The sequence below is a fragment of the Macrobrachium nipponense genome, chromosome 49 (assembly GCF_015104395.2).
Source record: "Macrobrachium nipponense isolate FS-2020 chromosome 49, ASM1510439v2, whole genome shotgun sequence".
NCBI classification, from domain to species: domain Eukaryota; kingdom Metazoa; phylum Arthropoda; class Malacostraca; order Decapoda; family Palaemonidae; genus Macrobrachium; species Macrobrachium nipponense.
In genome coordinates this window covers 7191459-7212021 of record NC_087224.1, presented here as the reverse complement: position 1 = coordinate 7212021, position 20563 = coordinate 7191459, and the positions used below count along the sequence as shown (strand labels likewise).

Below are 20563 nucleotides of genomic sequence, written 5' to 3'. Positions count from 1 at the left end.
TCCACTCAAAACAAGAAAGGGAGATAAATTTTTAAATACCATGAACTACAACTACTGTGAATTCCTGACAACTGAACTTTTTCATGAGTATGTGCATAATGACCACGTTTCTTCATCTTTAATTCTCAATGTGCAACCTCTGAAGTAATTATGTATGACACAATACCTCAAATTCATGATGATTCCAAGCTATCACAACTGACGACCTGATGTCTCTATCCTCATTGAAGGCTCGCATCTCAGATTCTAAGGCTACTCGCAACTCTTCTCTCGTCTGTTGGAAAGTCAGAATTTTTCTTACTGCTAGATAAATGTCAAAACATGTCACAAATAAGAAATTAGCTGTGACCTTTTGAAAGTTGGAAAATACACTGAGAGTGCATAGGCATACACTGAAATGAGAACAATAATAATCTAGTATTAAGAGAAGCAGGTATGGAGAGGGCTATTCAAGGGAATGGAACACTGGAAGGCCTCATCTTTATAGTATCTAAGTGCTAGTTCTCTGTTTTCTCTCTTTTTGTTTTAATGTGATAACCTATGGACTTGCTTCACATGAGCATTTGCTCAATAAGCATGCAGTGCTACCCAACTTTTTAACTGGGATAGGTTCAAGAACCCACTGTGGAAATGCAAAATCCCTCTCTAAAAATGCTTATAACTGCTTTAACTAGAATGCTTATACATAACTGCCTATTCTAACAGTTCAACGCCTAATTTAATAATATTAAAAAAAGGCAAATTAGTGATAATTTTAGAGGTACGACCTACAGAGAAATTCACGAATTAGTGAAAGTTCCCACAGATACATGAAATACAGTGTTCCCCGGTATTCGGGGGGAGAGGGACCAGACCCCACCAAGCAAATAGCTGTAACCCGCGAATAGTTTAAACCCCAATGAAAATGCTTAAAACTGCCTATTTTGTTAGGTAAAACTTAAGAAAAACGCACTAAAAAAGTTTATACCTGGTTTACTTAATAGTTTTATCATGAAAAGGGCATTTCTGGGCTCAGTTCGTGTCGCTGCGCGAAATATCCTTTAATCCATTATTTCTAAGGTAAATGTACTAACACATACCAGAGAATAAATAAAATAAAGAAAAGGTCAGTACAACTGACTCGCTCACCCTCCAAGAGGGTGTCGGTATGAACACTATGGCGAGTGAGACCACTACCACGAACCGCTTGCCAATAGAAAACTCCCACTACAAAATCCCCACTAGAGGGGAGCCGACCCACAGAGTGGGCAGCAACTACTACTACTCCATCCCATGCTGCCGACTGCTGCGCCTCTGGTGGCCATCCTTTTCAGTTAGCGCACAGTAGATACACGTGCCCTTTTTTGCTCTGTGTTTTTGTGCCCTTTTTTCTTGGATTTATTCGTCATGGAGCGTACAGCCATCGCAGCAGCTAAGTTAAGTAATCAGTGATTATTGCTATTTGGTTTTTTCCGGCCTTGAGTCAGTATTTGCCGTTTTTTAGGTATAAATACGTGCTCTAGGTCGGAAGCATGGCAGCATGGTTCTGCCTCGTGGCGGGTTCGTTCTTGGTCTTCCATACCCAGAACCTTCCCTTATTTTGTTACGCTCTATTATTAGTTATCCATTTTATGTTAAGGGTACAGCCTACTGGGTTTATGTCATGCATGCATGTCTTTTTCACCTTGCGTAGGCATCTTCCATCCAGACCCTAGCCACAGCTCTTAGTATCGGCCCCGGCTAGCTTTGAGTGGTAGACTTTCTTTCGAGTTAGTCGTACACTCCTGGATTTTTTCTCCTACTGTTTTATTTTCTTTCTTTACGTTTAGTGATTTTGATTATTTATGTTTTATGTTAGTGTACGGCGTCTGGCTTCACGTAGCCTAGGTTATGCTCTATTGGTCTCTACCACTTTGCTTCCGCTCTTCAGTTCGGTTGCTTCTCTATAGCATCTCTCTGATTAGTCGGTTGTTTTATCCTAGGCTGTATTGTTTCATTGTATTACATGTTACCGCTCCGTGGTCACTACGTGATCACGGAGCAGCCAGACGCCTGTCCAGTCACCTTTCCCTCCTCCCGCTCTTCCATAGGGCCGGGGGGAGGGTTGTTCTGTCCACGCTCGCTCCACATACCCGGGCCTGCCTCCCTCTCTCCCTAGGCGGAGGGAGTAGGGGGGCTAAACAGACCCAGACTAGACTCGACCTCTCTAGCTTCTCGCACGCTCGGATGACTAAGGGGGGGGGACTGGCCTTTCCCCCTTTCCCCCCTCCGTCGTTACTCCGTCGCTCCGTGCTAGCGCGAGTCTGTTTGCCCTCTCGCCCGTTTCCCACCTTACTGGTGCTCTTTATCTAACCGGAGCTCCGGACATCCACGTGGAAAGGTGCTAGTTCACCCTGACGGGCGGACTGCGGCATACAGTTGGTCTTTACTAACTACTCCGTCGCGCTGATATCGCGACACGAACTCCGCCACGCACCGGACTTAGTCCGGTACGTTCGATGTCTATAGGTTTAAGAATTAGTATTTAATTTAAACTATATTAAGTTTTAATTTAAGCTACCTTAAGCCATCCCTCCGTTGCCTGCTCACACCGGATCTCTCCGGGTTATAGCCTATCAGGCGATAAGGGAGGGTTATGTCCCCAAAATTTTTTTTTTCGCGCTCCGGCATGCAGCGGAGTTCTTTTAACCTCTAGCCTGTAAGTGATATCTTTTAGATGCTCATGTATCTTTCACTTACAGACCACCAACTGTGAGCATCCGGGATGTAATGCCATGCTCCAGGCCCCTGTGGGCATGAAGTCTGCAGATCCCATGCTCCATGCGCGACTCCGCACGGGAACCTTCAAGTCGGTTCACGAGACCTGCACGATTTGCTATGATCTGGTGAGCCAGCTCTTAGACGGGGGTAAGTATTTCCAACTCCGTTAACTAATCCCTACAAGATTATAGTTCTTAAGTTTAATTTTAATCTCTTATCTTAAACTTAAGCTTGTTTTATATGGGATCTCGCATCCTCTATAATTTTAGTTTAGCCTATTACTTAAGTTTTAATTTTAAGTTTAAACTTAAAAAACTAACAAATACCCTCTCTTCCAGGCTCCCGCTGTTAGAGACACCGCCCTGGCAACCCTGCGGGCTTGGGTCGGCGGTTTTGGCAAGAACGCCGCCAAGGGACAGCCTTACATCCTTGAGAAGAGGTTGGCGGTCCTGATCTTCCCCGGCGGCAAAGTCAACGGGTTACGTCGACCCAGCAGAGGCAGCCCCGACTATGGCGGCAATTCAGCAGCAGCTCGCCGCTTCGTTGACTGAACCAGGCCACTGGATTAAATATTGAACCGATGGTAGGTGTTGACGACCTGTTGGTCGAGGTGAGTACGTTGGACGCCCAAGGGCTTCCCTTGGGCGCCACTGGATCTTCTACTCCTGCAAACTCTCCATCTTCCTTCCAAGGCTTTACAGGAGCTGAGCTCCTTTATACTTCTCCTGATGCCTCCGTTAGACCTAAGGTCAAAGGACAGACGGCCTAGTTAAAACCCTGAGTAAGACGTCGTCCGTCGTCTAAAAAGACGTCGTCGGCGTCAACATCTCGCAAGTCTCCGGCTACAAACCCCGGAGCAGGAGGATGGTCTAGAGCTTCTGGGTCCGGCTCCCAAAATCCTCAAAAGGAGTAGATCCTCCAAGGAGAGATCACATACTCCAGCGGAGTCAGCCGTTTCTCCCCTTCCTTTGGTTCCTGTTCAGAGCTACCCGACCACCTCCGCAGCAGCTCCGGCTTTGGATCCCAATGCTGGCCTGTTGCAACACACATGGGGGATTGGTTGGTTCTCTCAAGAACAGTATGGAACAGATGTTCTCCCGGTTGTCCGATAGGATCAACTCCCAGGATAACATTATCGCCAGACTAAGCCAGGCTCCGCTAGCTACTCCCCCACCTTTCGGCACAGGTATAGCCTCAGCTGCCACCACATGACTCTCTGCCTCCGTTCTCTATGAACAACCCTGGATGGGTGGCGTCATACGCTCCCTTCCAGGACGGCTTATTTCTATCCCGGAGTGTGGAACTCGAAGGATTGAGGACTTCGAGTTCTACCCGGAGGATCTCCAACCGCCGTTCATCGGCTACGCCAGGCTCACTGCCGCTGCCATGACGCGAGATGACAAGGTCCCTAAAGAGACAGTCCGCTATTCACGTGACCAGGCTCAAAGAGAATGGCTCAGGTGCTTAGAGGACATGGATTGTTCGAATACGAAAATACAGCCTTTTAGAGTCCATTCACCATCTTCACAATGGAAGAGGGAACTCCGCTTCCTTTCCTACCAAGATTGCTACGGTCACTATCCCAGCGGCCCAAAAGGGGAGTCGTTACCGCAGCTAAAGGAAGCGGACCCTACATCTCCTTTACTTCCCTCAACCGGAGATTTGTGGGGAAGCCTGCCCAACACTTTTTCTGCGGGCAAACTCAAACCAGACTGTGCTATGGAGCAGTTGGTGAGAAGCTGCCTAGACTTCCAGACAGCCTCATTCAGGCAGAGTTTGATGCCAAGTCTAGGCTGGCCAGGTCTCTCAACACCATGGCCATGACAGAAGTTGGCTACCATTTCTTATGGTTTCCGAGCCACTGTTCAAGCTGATCACCAAGTCACTGACTCAAACGGTACAGTCTGACTGTTCGAGTTCGCCACAGCCAGAACAAATTGTCGGAAGCATGTCCTCCAGGAAGCAACTATTCGGCATGAACCGAATAAGTTGCTTTCATCAAACATCTGGGGAGCAGACCTCTTCCCAGATGCAATCGGTAAAGGAGGTCCAGGCAGAGGCTACAAGGCTTACCAAAGCCTTAAGGATCGTTGGGGTCTCACTGCAAAGAGACGCCAAGATCAAGCAGTGAGTGGGGTAAGGCTCAGAAGAAACCCAGACGTTTCCAGCCTTACCAAAAGAAACAGCAACGGTTTGCCCAGCCTGTTTCGGCTGTTCCTGTTGGTGCAGGCAGCCCAACCCTCTACCTCCAAGGCCCAATCACAGCCTATTTATGTTGATTTCCCCCCAGCCTCAACCTTCCACCTCTTACTTACGCTGTCTCCCAGCCTTCAATCAAGTGTTCGAAGGCCAGGCCTTTCAGCAGTATGACCGCTCGGGAGGGGAGGCAGAGGTAAGCGATCCTTTCATCAGAGAGGATCAGGAAGGTCCCTTAATAGAGGAAAACACTTCCGGGGAGGCCGCGGAGGCTACCACCACCAATGAGAATTTCCAGGTTATGGAGGGAGGCTGTTTCTCTTCCGCCACCGGTGGGGATTCAGCAAGTGGGCACAAAGCATTGTGTCGAAAGGCCTGGGTTGGAGTTGGGTGGCGAATCCGCCCCCACCCAGACCTTTCCTTCAACTTCCATCCAAAGAATTGACGGAGTATGCGGAGGACCTCCTTCAGAAAGGAGCAATAGCGAGAGTCAACAGATTAAAGTTTCAAGGGCGCTTGTTCAGCGTTTCCAAAGAAAGGCTCACAAAAAAGAAGGGTAATAACTTAGACTTGTCCCGTTTAAACTTGGCCATTCGCTGCGACAAGTCAAGATGCTACCATCTCGCAGGTGCGGACCTTAACTTCCCCGTGGGGCCGTCACCACCTCTATCGATATTACAGACGCATACTATCATATCCCTATTGCAAGACACTTCGCCCGTATCTGGGCTTCAAGATAGGGGATCAGGCATTCTCCTTCAAGGTAGTTCCCTTCGGTCTCAACGTAGCACCAAGGGTGTTCACGAGTTGGCGGAAGTAGTCGTCCAACAACTAAGATCGCAAGGGATCATGGTAGTAGCGTTATCTCGACGATTGGCTAATTTGGGCTCCAACAGTCGAGGAATGTCACAATGCAACACTGAAAGTAATCCAGTTCCTGGAATATCTAGGGTTCAAGATAAACAGGACCAAATCGAGACTCACTCCGGAGTCAAACTTTCAGTGGCTGGGCATTCAATGGAATCTATCCTCCCTACTCTGTCGATTCCATCAGCCAAGAGGAAAGAAATAGCGAAGTCAGTAAAGCAATTTCTAGGACACAAACTTGCTTCAAGGAGAACCCAGGAAAGGATTCTGGGCTCACTCCAGTTTGCATCAGTGACAAAACATCTTGATGAAAGCCAAAACTGAAAGACCTAACCAGAATCTGGCGCTCACGAGCAAATGTCAGGTCCAGGGACAAATTATCCTCAGTCCCTCAGATTCTACGGAATCGTCTAGCGCCCTTTGGTCGAAGTCAAGAAACTTGTCAATATCAGTACCCCTTCAGTTTCCTCCTCCGGGGATTACCATCCAACACGGAACGCTTCATTAAGCGGTGGGGAGGATATTCTCAGTTCAAGAAGGTTCAAGGAACCTGGTCACCCAGTTCCGTCAGCTTCACATAAACGTACTGGAAGCAATGGCAGTGTTCTTGACTCTAAAAGGTTACGTCCGCCAAAGAACTCCCACATAAAGCTAGTCTTAGACAGCGCAGTGGTAGTCCATTGTTGTAAACAGAGGAGGCTCCAAGTCACGTCATCTGAATCATGTCATGGTAGCCATCTTCTCCCTGGCGGACTAAGTTCAGTTGGCACCTCTCCTCCACCCATATAGCTGGAGTGAGAAACGTCATAGCAGATGCTCTATCCCGATCAGTTCCTCTGGAGTCGGAATGGTCACTGGACAACAGTTCGTTCCAGTGGATACTTCAGAGGGTTCCAGGTCTACAAGTGGATCTATTCGCATCCCAAGCGAACCACAAACTCCCATGTTATGTGGCCCCCAAACCTGGACCCTCTGGCCTATGCCACGGACGCCCTGTCCATAGACTGGAACAACTGGAAGAAGATTTATGTCTTCCCTCCAGTGAATCTTCTCCTGAAGGTTCTGAACAAAACTCAGGACGTTCAAGGGTGGGCAAGTGGCTCTAGTAGCCCCAGACTGGCCGAAGAGCAATTGGTACCCTCTCATTCTGGAAACTGGGTCTTCGTCCTCTTCGAATTCCCAATCCCAGGCTCTCCCAGTCAGTGCAAACGAAGACTGTGTTCGCTTCCTCAGGAATTCTCAAAACCCTAACTTTATGGATTTCATGAAGTTTGCGGCTAAAGAGATGCGAATATTGACCTCAAAATATTCTCTTCTTGGAATCTGATAAAAGAGATTCAACTTTGAGACAGTATGATGCTGCAGTCAAAAAGTTAGCAACCTTCCTGAGAGAATCAGATATTAGAATCATGACAATCAATTCAGCTATATCCTTTTTCAGATCTTTATTTGAAAAAGGCTTAGCAGCTAGCACTATTACGACAAACAAGTCAGCCTTGAAAAAAGATTTTTCAATTTGGTTTCAGCATAGACTTGACAGACTACTTATTCTCGTCTATTCCCAAGGCTTGTGCTAGACTTAGACCTTCTGTGAGGCCTACGTCAGTATCATGGTTCTTAAATGATGTTCTAAAGCTGGCTTCAGAAACAGATAATAACACATGTTCATTTATAATGCTCTTAAGAAAAACTCTATTTTTATTAAAGCTTGGCTTCAGGAGCTAGAATTTCAGAACTGTCGCATTATCCAGGGATCCGGATCATGTTGAATTTCTTCCCACAGGGGAAGTTCTACTTTCTCCGGCGAACGTAGTTTTATAGCAAAGAATGAGGATCTTTGATGAGGTGGGAACCATGGAAGGTTGTACCCCTTCATCAAGATATTTCTCTTTGCCCAGTATCAACCTTACGAGCCTTTCTGTCCAGGACCTCCTCGTCCTCATCGGGTTCCCTCCTCTCTTTAAGAGAGAAAAAGGTGGTACTTTATTCTTAAATTGGCATCAGGCAGCAGATCCTGTACTTTATTAAGCAAGCAAAGCCCAATCCTGATTCCTTCCCTAAAGCACATGATGTCAGGGCAGTAGCCACCTCAAGTTAACTATTGTCCAACACATGAATTTCAATGGATTTGAAAAAATATACTGGATGGAAATCGCCGACAGTATTTTAAGCGTCATTACTTAAAGTCCTTGGAAGCTCTGAAATTTTCAGCAGTTGCGGCGGGTAACATAGTTTTCCCCCGACTCTGCTTAATCTTTAGTAGAAGATCCAGTCCTCCTTTCTACCTATCTCACCCAAACAGTTCGTCTATACCTGCCATGTCACTACGTTTACCTTGAGTCTTAGCTGCTCTTATGATGGATAGTGGGTGCCCCTTATTTTGTTTTTTGCTGGAGGGTCACTCACAATTGATTGTATATAATGATCTCTTGATGTGATCCCCTATTTTTATGCTAGGTGACACATCGTATTTACAATGGTTACGGGTTTTGTATTACTAAGTCATATACATTCCTTTATTATATTATTATTGAAGTTTGTTCTATTCAGTTTATTGTTTATAATTGCTTTGATTTCTTTGTACATAATAACTATACACAGATACTAATCTCAACATATATTCCATGTAAGCCCTGTATATATATGTTAAATTTAAGTTAATTCTAAGAAATATTATTAACATTAAGTTAATTTTAAGTAATATTTCTATTTGGTTATCATTGTGTATAGTATATCTATTAGCATTATATTTTTTTATTTTATGTTTATCTTTTATTTGAGAACCCTTTTTTTGTCTATTTTATTTTATTCTTACAATCTTTGTGCTATTTCTCTGGTACGATTTCGCGCAGCGACACGAACTGAGCCCAGAAAAAGGGATTTTGACGTAAGGAAAAATCTATTTCTGGGCGATTGGTTCGTGTCGCCAGCGAAATCCCGCCCTGCCCATCCCATCGCTCAAGATTGTCTGCTAACTTCAGGATGGCCACCAGAGGCGCAGCAGTCGGCAGCATGGGATGGAGTAGTAGTAGTTGCTGCCCACTGTGGGGTCGCTCCCCTCTAGTGGGGATTTTGTAGTGGGAGTTTTCGTTTTCTAGTTGGCAATTCGGTTCGTGTGGTAGTGGTTCTTCACTCGCCATCAAGTGTTCATACCGACACCCTCTTGGAGGGTGAGCGAGTCAGTTGTACTGACCTTTTCTTTATTTTATTTATTCTCTGGTATGTGTTAGTACATTTACCTTAGAAATAATGGATTAAAGATATTTCGCTGGCGACACGAACCAATCGCCCAGAAATAGATTTTTTCCTTACGTCAAATCCCTTTTTACGATGGAATTGATAAAAAAAAACGAATTGTGGATATTTCTCATAAAAATACTGCGAACAAGCAAATTTTCCATGAATAATGGGGGTATAAGTTCCTGAGAGAAATCCGTGAATACATGAGTCTGCGACTCCAGTCTGTAAACCACGGGATTCACTGTACATTTCACAAAAATCTGCAAAAAAAGTGGGTACTACTTTAATACTAATCTGACATCTGAAACAATAATGGAAAGTTAGTCATCAAATTAGCTTTGGACATGACTCATGGGGAACTGTAAACAGTACTGGAGGTTCTTTGCAGCATCCCTTCACATCCTGCTGCATATCTTTGGGCTTTCCACTTGTCAACATTTCCCTTTGTTCTCATCCTACAGAACTGTCATCTCTAACTTCCCCCTCATATTTTTCCACTTCCCCTACATTATGTAGCCTACCAGTGAGCTGTATACATCTAAAAATACGGCTGTAGTCTCATTAAATAAATTAGTAAGAATCATAAGTGTGTTATCCTATGGGATTTTCTCCAAAAAAGACAAGCACAGCTGGTAATCAGTGGCTGATCAACTATCTTGTTGGTATCTGAACAAAATGATCTAGTTCAAGGGTCAAATTCTCTCTAGCCTGAAAAAGGATCAGTTTATCATCTCAAGAAGGGAAGAAGAATTCAAACTAAAGGATAAATGCAACCAAGTTAGGATGGATGAAAGGCAAGATATAACATGGCTTATTGACACTAAGAAAATACTTGCAGTACTCATTTTTTTTAAACCTCTTTGGGAATCGCAAACATGCCAAAATAATTTGTAGTTCCCTAAGTATACAAACTGCGGCCTTTCATATATAGAGTATCCTTCTGTACATGCACTGCACTGTCTGTGTACTGACTAAACAAGGGTGGTACTGAACTGATGTAACTGTCCTTCAAGACCCAAACTCAGAATGAAAAATTACAAGGAAAAAAACAAAAAATGAAGGTGGGTTACTTCCAATATGAAAGGCTAAACCACCTTGTATACCGAGGAAAAAAAAGACAAAGTACTAAAAAATTTGGCATTTTTCCTACAGGGATACAAAACACAACACCTTTCTATGCAGTAAAATCAGGTTAACGGCACCATGGGCCAGCTGCACTTAAAATTGTTCACATTTTGTAGATTGTGTTTAATCCCGGAATAAGAATGACATACAGGCATTAAATGACATTTCTGGGCTCAGCTCGTGTCGACCTATGAAAGTATCCTTAATATCATTCTTTCTAGGTAAAATTAGCCTAAAATTACCAGAGAAAAACAAAATTAAGAAAATGTCAGTAAAACTGACTCGCTCACTCTTAAAAAGAAGTGTCGGTATGATATAGGGGCGAGTGTGGAACACTACCACGAGACAAACACCAATTAGAACTTCCCTATCAGAATCCCCCAAGAGAGAGCTGATACCAACGGGCAATGCAGCCTCTACTACTACTACTAGAGGACGCCACGGACAGCAGCGCCCCTAGCGGTCATCCTTAATTTTTAGCACCAGCGACAAGTCGCCATTTTCTTGTGCTTGTGCTTTTCTTGCGATTTATCCGCACCTTCATCATGGAACGCTCTGCATTGCCACGGCTAAGTTAAGTAACTCATAAGTAACATTTTACCGTATTTTTGTTCCTCCGGGTACCAGTATTTTCCTTTTTATAGGTCATATACGGTTCCCCGGTTGTCTCGTGGCGGCCATGCCGCCTCGTAAGAATTCCCGGTCCTCCATACTGGGACTTCTTATGCTTATGGGCTTACTTTATCACATTCATTGTTTACATCGAGTTTTTAGCTAGTTCAGGCCCTCCTACCATTCTCTTAGCTTGGTATTTAGGGCTATATTATTATTTTCAGACCCAGCATCCCGGCTCTTGCTCTACATCGGCTATCGCTGGCTCCGAGTAGGCTCCTGTTTCTCGGAACAGTCTGCCTCCTCCTGGGCTTCTTTCTCTTTTACTAAAAGTGTCTCTTCCACCTTTCGATGTATTTTTATTATTTAGGGTGTTAGGCTAGCCTAGGTGCTTGTTCCACATATTGGTACAGCTTGGTTCACGTGGCCCTACCACGGTTTGTGTTGCTCGCGGCCTAGGCCACTTGGCGGTCACGTGTCCTATAGCACCTTACCCCTGCCTGCCCTTCCCTCCCTCTCTGATGTAGGGAGGGGCTGGGGGACCCCTTGGTTGTTATCACAACCTCATCGCCTTCTCACTCTCTCGGAGGTGACCGGGGGGTCCCCCCAGCAGGGGGTATAGGGCGACCACTATGAGGTACCAGGGTCTCCATGCGGGTAAGTTTTGGTGAGGCGGGGAGGAGTAGGAATCCATCCCTCCCCCCTTCTCGCTCGCTCCCGCCGTGTTTCGCCGGGACCTTCCTCCCCCCCTCCCCATTGCTCAGCCACCTCCCTCCAGATACGTAAGGAGCCTTCCGTCGCAGCCGGGGCCCCTTTGGTTATAGGATATTGGCTCCGCTAGCGGGCAGGGTGGGCGCTATGAGTGGTCGGTTGCTTGCCTACTATATCCTTATATCTCTCCCCCGCTACCGGAAGGGAGCTTACCCTTACCTACGCACTCTTCTAGTAGACGGGCGGAGAGAAGTTGTTTTAATTTTGTTATTTTAAGGATATATACCCTAATTATAAGATATTTTACAATGATTTGTGTGTTATTTATATTATATCAACCATCCCCCCCCGCCATTGTCCGTCGTGGTTTCCATTACCACCACTCCTAGTTGGTTGATTCTTGTGCCTCCGCCATTGGCGGAGCCATAGCCTATCTTCCAACCACCCCCTGGGGGTTACCACACGTATTTTAGCGGGGCTCTGGTTTTATCTAACTTTATCGCTCCGGCACCAGCGGAGCATATGTTAGGCTGTAAGTGTTTACTCTGTACTCATGTACTTTTTCACTTACAGGCTACCAATTGCCAGGTCCCAGCCTGTAATGCGACGCTCTACGACCCCTGTGACATGACGAGTGCAGGTCTCACGCCCCGTGTGCCACGTCGTACAATGAGACGATCGTCTGGCACCCCGAAGCCTGCGCTATATGCTACGACCTGGTCGGTCAGCTGGGAGATGGGTAGTCTGTCCATTATAGGCTTACTTATGATTTTACTAACAACTTCTAGTCGTAAGTTTGTTAAACCCTTGTCCCACAATTGGTAGCTAATCTCACCTTTCTTTCAGGGCTTAGCGGTGTGAGGGGAAGTCGCCCTCGCCACCCTGAAAGCGTGGTGGGCGGCTTTGGGAAAAACGCCGCCAAGGGCCAGCCCCCTACATTTTAGATAGGAATGCTGGCCATCCAGATCTTCCCCGCGGGCAAGTCGACGGGCTACGTCGATCCCTTGTCCGCTGCCCCATTGATAGCCTCCATCCAGCAAGACCTCAGCAAGCGTTTGGGGTCGTAGCCTCCCAGGAGTCGGTTCCGGACGTCGCTTGCCCTGGACCTGAACCTTGAGCCAATGGCGGTAGTTAGCGAGGATTGGTTGTGGTTGAGGTAGGTTTGTCGGGCGCCCAAGGTCTTTCCTTGGGTGCTCCTGGATCTTCTCCTGTCCCTTCTTCTTCCGCCTCTTTCCAAGGCTTTGCGGGATCCGAGATCCCTAGCCGCCCTCCCGCCTCTCTCTGTACCTCCTAAGGAGAAGGGGGGAAAGAGAGAACGAAGACCTTATCTAAGTCGACTTCTAGAAAGTCGTCTTCGTCTTCTCGGCCAGGAAGTCGTCGACTTCATATGCCGATGCGGTGAAGGCAGCCGAGCTGCTTCCCAGTCGAAGAGCTCCGAAGCAAGGCTTCGAAGGAGAAGGGCTCGCGTACCACCGAGTCACTGCCTTCTCCCGCCTCCTGCTGCCTCCTCTCCGGCTATGCCGGCAGGGGTGGCAAGCACCAGCACCTGCGTTCCCTCTTCTGTCTCACCAGGGGTGATGGAACAGGTAGGGGTGCTGGTAGGTTCCCAAATTTCAGCATTGGGAACACGTTTTGAGCAGATGTTCGCGCAATTATCGACAGTCTGTCTCAAACTGTACAGTCTATCCAGGACCTCTCTAATAGAATGAGAGAGAATGAGGACCGAGTGGCTGGGCTTAACTCAGGCTCCTCCCCCAGTCTCCCCTGCATCTAGCACGGGGATTCTCCAACTTCCGCCTTACGACTCCTTGCCAGCTTTCTCTATGGAGAATCCATGGAGAGTAGCGGCCCTACGCTCCTTTTAAGGACGGGATGATTTCGATCCCCGGAGTTTGGTACTCGAAGGATTGAGGACTTCGAGTTCTACCCTCCGGTCTGACGCAGCCTTTCATCGGGTATGCTAGGCTGACGCCAACGGCTCTCACGAGAGGAGGACAAGATCTCGAAGGAGTCAGTTCTCTACAGTAGAGATCACGGCCCAGCGAGAATGGGTTCACTGCCTTGAGGACTGGGAGTGTACTAACACTAAACTCCAGGCCTACAAGAGTCCCTTCACTATTTTCGCGACGGAAGAGGAGGTCTCTCTTCCGTTCGCCACGAAATTGGTTGGAGAAGGCTCTTCAGGCAGTCCTCAAGGATAGCCCATTCCACAGTTGAGGGAGTCGGAGTCTACTTCTCCACTCTTCCCCGCCTTCGGAGAGTTGTGGGAAAACCTGCCAGCTACATTCACGCTGGGTAAAACTCAAGCCGGACTGCGCCATGGACCAGTTCGGTGAGAAATTACCTAGGCTGCCGGATTCCCTAATCCAGGCAGAGTTCGATGCGCGAACTAGGTTTGGCAGGTCCCTCAACTCTCTCATCTTTACGGAAAATGGCTGCCTTTCCTTTCCTACGCTACGGAACCGCTGTTCAAGATTCTGGCGAAATCTCAGTTTCAGACGGTTCTGTCAGACGCTTTTGACTTCTTCCAGGCCAGGAGGAACTGCCGGAAGCATGTCCTTCAAGAGTGTACAATCAGGCATGAGCCTAATAGACTCTTGGCTGCGAGCATGTGGGGAGCGGATCTCTTCCCAGAGTCCGCAGTGAACGAGGTCCACCACGAAGCTGCTAGACTCAACCAGAGCCTTAGAGCTAGGTGGGGTATTTCCTCTAAGAGGAAACAGGAATCCGTTACCACTGCTGGCAAGAAACCAAAGAGGCTGGTAAGAGGTTCCAGCCTTATAAAAAACTTCAACATCAGCAGCAGTTTGTGCAGGCAGTCCCAGTTACCCAACAGGGACAACCTTCCACATCTAAACAGACCACCTTTCCTCCTGGTTGCCCCAGCAATTCTCAAACCATCTGCTTTTTTTTCCCTACGCTATGCTTCTGCCGGTGCCTTTAAACCCTGCTTATGAGGCTCAAGGCTACTCTCAACCGAGGGGTAGGGCGAGAGGTTACTTTCGTCAGCGTGGCGCAGGAAGGCGGGGCACGAGGAGTAGGCAGTTCAGAGGAGGGCGTGGTGGCCAACCCGCCCATCAGCAATGAGGCTCCCCAGGTAGGAGGGAGGCTGTTCCTCTTCCGCCACAGGTGGGGGTTCAGCAATTGGGCACAGATATAGTGTCCAAAGGATTAGGCTGGAGTTGGATCAAAGATCCCCCTCCAATCAAATCATTTCATCAGGTACCGTCAAAGGAATTGATAGATTACGCGGAAGAACTCCTTCAGAAAGGAGCTATTGCGAGAGTCAAACATCTAAAATTTCAAGGGCGCTTATTCAGCGTGCCAAAGAAAGGCTCAACAAAAAGAAGGGTAATCTTAGACTTGTCAAAGCTAAACTCTTTCATTCGCTGCGACAAGTTCAAGATGCTTACCCTCTCGCAAGTAAGGACCATACTTCCGCGTGGAGCCGTCACATGCTCCATCGATCTTACAGACGCATACTATCATATCCCTATAGCCAGGCACTTCCGCCCATTCCTAGGATTCAGGCTAGGAAATCAGACATTCTCATTCAAAGTGATGCCCTTCGGTCTGAATGTAGCCCCCAGGGTATTCACAAAGATAGCGGAAGTGGTTGTACAACAATTGAGAGCTCAGGAATCATGGTAGCGGCATACCTCGGACGATTGGTTGATCTGGGCACCAACAGTCGAGGAATGTCTCGAAGCTACCAAAAAGGTAGTTCACTTTCTGGAACATCTGGGGTCCAGATAAACAAAACGAAATCCAGACTTACTCCGGAATCTCATTTTCAGTGGCTAGGAATCCAATGGGATTTGTCTTCCCACAATCTATCAATTCCAGTGGCCAAACGGAAGGAAATAGCAAAATCTGTCAGGCAATTCCTCAAATGCAAACAGACATCAAGAAGAAACCAGGAGAGAATCCTAGGGTCTCTTCAGTTTGCTTCGGTAACAGATATCCTTCTGAAAGCAAGGCTGAAAGATATAAATCGAATTTGGCGGTCAAGAGCAAACTCCAAATATCGAGACAAGTTGTCAGTAATTCCACAGATCCTCCGCAACCACTACGGCCTTGGTCAAAAGTAAAGAACTTAGCCAAGAAGGTACCCCTTCAATATCCCTCCCAGTGTTAACCATTCACACGGATGCTTCCCTGTCCGGGTGGGGGGATACTCTCAGTTCAAACAGGTTCAAGGGGACTTGGTCAGTTCAATTTCGCCAGCTCCACATAAACGTGTTGGAAGCAATGGCAGTATTTCTTACTCTGAAGAGACTGCTTCCCCGAAGAAGTCTCATCTAAGGCTAGTTTTGGACAGTGCAGTGGTAGTTCATTGCATCAACAGAGGAGGGTCCAAATCCAAGCATGTGAACCATGTCATGATAGCCATCTTTGCATTAGCAAACAAACACAAATGGCATCTGTCTGCCACTCACCTGGCAGGAGTAAGAAATGTGATAGCAGAACGCCCTGTCCCGGTCAGTTCCTCTGGAATCAGAGTGGTCTCTGGACGCGGTCGGGTCATTCCAGTGGTAAGCCGGAGAGTCCCCAGGTCTCCAAGTGGATCTCTTCGCCTCACAAGCGAACCACAAGCTCCCTTGCTATGTGGCCCCCAACCTGGACCCTCTGGCTTATGCCACGGACGCCCTGTCGTTAGATTGGAATCAGTGGAGGAGAATTTATATTTTTCCTCCAGTGAATCTTCTCTTGAAAGTCCTAGACAAACTAAGGTCTTTCAAAGGATAGTAGCTCTGATTGCACCGGATTGGCCCAAGAGCAACTGGTATCCTCTTCTTTTGGAATTGGGTCTCCGACCTCAACGGATCCCCAATCCCAAACTGTCACAATCAGTACAAATGAGGACTGTGTTCGCTTCCTCAAGAACTCTCCAGACCCTAACTTTATGGACTTCATGAAGTTTGCGGCTAATAAAGATGCTGACATTGATCCACAGAACATTCTCTTCCTAGAATCAGATAAGAGAGAGAACAACCATAGACAATATGGACTCAGCTGTTAAAAAATTAGCATCTTTCTTGAGAGAATCAAACACCACAACCATGACAGTTAATTTGGCTATATCCTTTTTCAGATCCTTGTTTGAAAAGAAAAAGTTTTAGCAGCTAGCACGATTACCACTCACAAATCGGCTTTGAAGAAAATCTTTCAAGTAGGTTTTCAGATAGATTTGACTGAATCTTATTTCACATCTATCCCTAAAGCCTGTGCTAGACTTTAGACCTTCTCAGAGGCCTACTACAGTTTCATGGTTCTTAAATGATGTCCTCAAACTAGCTTCAGATACTGACAACTCATCTTGTACGTTCATTATGGCCTCCTGAGGAAGACATTATTCTTATTAAGCCTAGCCTCAGGAGCTAGAATTTCAGAACTGTCGGCTCTATCCAGGGATGCGGGTCATGTGGAATTCTCCCATCAGGAGAAGTTCTACTTGCTCCGGATCGTAGCTTTTTTAGCCAAAAATGAAGATCCTCTTGCAAGGTGGGCTCCTTGGAAGGTTATCCCACTTCCACAGGATCCTTCTCTCTGCCCAGTATCAACTCTTAGAGCCTTTCTTTCTCGTACTTCTTCTAGATCCTCAGGTGCTCTCTTTATGAGAGAAAAAGGTGGTACTTTATCAGTTAAAGGCATTAGACAGCAAATCCTTTACTTCATTAAACAAGCCAACCCTGAGTCATTCCCAAAAGCACATGATATCAGGGGAGTAGCCACCTCAATTAATTATTTCCAACATATGAACTTTGAGGATCTTAGGAAGTATACTGGATGGAAATCCCCGACAGTCTTTAAACGGCATTATTTAAAGTCCTTGAATCTTTAAAGTTTTCAGCAGTAGCAGCGGGAAAACATAGTTTCCCTGATACTGTTTAGTAGTTGTAGTATTGATCCAGGGGTCTCCTTTCTACCTACTTCAACCAACATGCCTCAACCTATCGTCAGGCTACTCAACATCATAGCCTTAGCCGTTGTATCATATAGTGGATTGTCCCTTATTTTTTTGCTAGGGACAACCACTTTTGTACTGATATGTACTTCAGTGTACCTACCCTTATTTTTATGCTAGGGTAGGACACAATATGTTTGTATATTCACCATTTTGTGTTTGTGATGAACTTCAGTCACAATGTGTTTGTATATATTTGGAAATAATTGTATTAATGATGGATTTCAGTGTACCTACCCTTATTTTTATGTTAGGGTAGGACACATGTATGTATATATTTTGTAATTATGTATTCTAATTAAGTAAATCCCAAATTTGCCTTATTTTACATGCATCTCTGTAATTTTATTTATTTACCATTTAAGTACTTTAAGTTTACTAACATTCTATTATTTTACTGTTATAATAAGTTAGTTTAAGTGCTTAATTTGTATGCTGTATTTGATTTACTTATATTATATCCATCATTTTTAAACTGTTTTTCATTGTTTCCTTTTCCATCTTGTCTGTTTCTCTGGTACTCTTTCATAGGCCGACACGAGCTAGCCCAGAAAATTTTGACGAGGGGGAAAAAATCTATTTCTGGGTGATTGGCTCGTGTCGCCCTATGAAACCCCCCCTTTTTTTTTATATTGTTTGTTTTCCCCCCCTTGCAGGACAAGATGTATTTACTGTTTTAATTAAGGATGACCGCTAGGGGCGCTGCTGTCCGTGGCGTCCTCTAGTAGTAGTAGTAGAGGCTGCATCGCCCGTTGGTATCAGCTCTCTCTTGGGGGGATTCTGATAGGGAAGTTCTAATTGGTGTTTGTCTCGTGGTAGTGTTCCACACTACGCCCCTATATCATACCGACACTTCTTTTTTGTTTTAAGAGTGAGCGAGTCAGTTTTTACTGACATTTTCTTAATTTTGTTTTTCTCTGGTAATTTTAGGCTAATTTTACCTAGAAAGAATGATATTAAGGATACTTTCATAGGGCGACACGAGCCAATCACCCAGAAATAGATTTTTCCCTCGTCAAAATCCCTTTTACCAACCCAGCTCAGGTCACAGGCAATTTACAGTTCCTACCCGACAGGCTTTTGTTTTCAAGTCAGTGACAGTTGCAGCATGTCTTGCAATGAGTACTCCATATATGAAAGTGTAGGTTTGTATTCCCATTGGAACAAATTTCAATTAAGAAACAAAGTTACCTTGTAGTTCCATATGAGATTTGGAAGAGCATGATCTCTATTGAAATGGTAATAAAACAAAGGCCAATTCGCAGTTATCTTCAACTTTTCACGTCTTTTCCTTAAAACCAATGGCCTTTCTCGAAATTTCTCCTCTGCAGTCTTTTCTCTCTTCATACGTGATCGCCAGTGTTGCAAGGCAAACTGCAAGACAAATTACTTGATTAGATGAAAAATGACACCATTCATTACAATTATTAAGGCTTTTCCTAAAAGGTTCCTTTATTAACCAGTAGCGAATGAGAGATACTCAGACGACTTACAGAAGAGTATGGGAAAGCTCTCATTCCTATATTACATGAAGTGTATTAATGGCTGGCCGTTAATTTGAAACAAATGTTCTCTAAAAGAAAACTTGACTGGCCTGAGTATGAATTATAAGTCATCTCTTGATTTTACTTTTACTAAGGAAGTAAATCACACAAGGATGTTTTTGTTAAATGGATTTAAACAAAATCTTGTTGAATGCATTATTAACAAGCTAAATAGTAATATGTTCATAAAAAAGCCTTTGGTAGCAAGCACAATTCAGATACTTTATGTACAGGACCTCCTCTACTTACGAACTTTCAGAGATACAAACAACACCATGATCATAAATTTACAAACTTTCAGAGATATGAACAACCATGATCATAAATTAAAACTACTTTACTGTATTATTATCACAATTTGCTTAGTGTATTTAATGTATTTAGATTTTATACATGATTCGTACTATTAAAATACTCTATGAAATGCAGTACAATTCTAGTATTGTTTTTTAGTATGAAAAACATAAAAAAAGATTGTATGTATCGACTCTGGGTATATCAAGTTGGACTTACGAACAAATCAAGATATGATCAGCTGTTAAGAATATAACTCATTGTAGACAGAGAAGCATCTGTAACAGTTCTTACACTTATAAAGATGATGTAAACCACATTCTTAAATATACAGATTTTAACCACAAAACTCCTTACAAGTCACTTAAAACAAATACAAATACGGTTAATAATATCATTAAAGTCGCAGATAAAAAGTATTCTTACTTGTGCTCTATAATCATCTGTCAATACAACTGCAATCACGATGCCACCTATGTTAGTAAAAGCCAATGTCATTTGAAAACTCAAGAATTTGGAGGATGGGGATCTATCAGTGGGATCTGGCCGTCATTTAATTGGACCTTCTTTTGGTAGCATCAGATATCATACTTGGTAAAAAAAAAATAAAGCAGTAAAATAAACAAAAATCTGAAACAGAATATTTCTTCAAGAAGTGTAAATAATCAAGCAGTTTTTATGTCAAGGAGACTCCAGGGGTAAGTGAAAGAGTACAAATGTGTTAGTTAAAAGGTAAAGTTAGCTGTGGAAGGAGAAACCATGGGAGATGAGGGGCAGTGAGGCTGTTTAGAAGAACTCACTCAGAGAAGGGGTTGTTTTGGAAGGTGGGTGGAGTTAGGGATGCAGTGTTGGATGGGTGAAGATGGCTACGGATGCATCTGACTTGCTAGAGCTTGTTTCGTGTTGTTTTTTTATTCTTACTGTATCATTATTCCAAATTTTATTAGAGGATATGTACAGTACTGTGCTATAAAACGGCAAAAGAAAAAAAAGGAAGAAGAGATACAGAGAGAGAGAGAGAGAGAGAGAGAGAGAGAGAGAGAGAGAGAGACGAGAGAGAGAGGGAGTGTTAGAGAGAGAGATAGAGAGAGAGAGAGAGAGAGAAACAACCTGAGGTATTGCTTACACTGGAGCCTATATAGTTACAGACACACACACACACCTTCACTTTTTAATTTATATCTTATGCTATTCTCATTTACAGTTTTACTGTACTCTCTCAATTTTAATTTTACAAACCAAAAAATAAATGTAATCGTGAGCATAG

The 20563-nt window shown here is 44.9% G+C and overlaps 1 protein-coding gene across 3 annotated transcripts in view; it reads right to left on the bottom strand.

Moving 5' to 3' along the window:
* LOC135205298 (dnaJ homolog subfamily C member 13-like) overlaps nt 1-20563 on the bottom strand; it is a 683293-nt gene that overhangs the window by 201252 nt on the left and 461478 nt on the right. For all 3 annotated transcript variants that reach the window (XM_064235698.1, XM_064235699.1, XM_064235700.1), the window contains 2 exons: nt 18650-18832; nt 167-274 (listed from right to left, as the gene is read on the bottom strand). In XM_064235698.1, coding sequence (XP_064091768.1) covers nt 167-274; nt 18650-18832 — 291 coding nt within the window. The remainder of the gene's footprint in view (nt 1-166; nt 275-18649; nt 18833-20563) is intronic.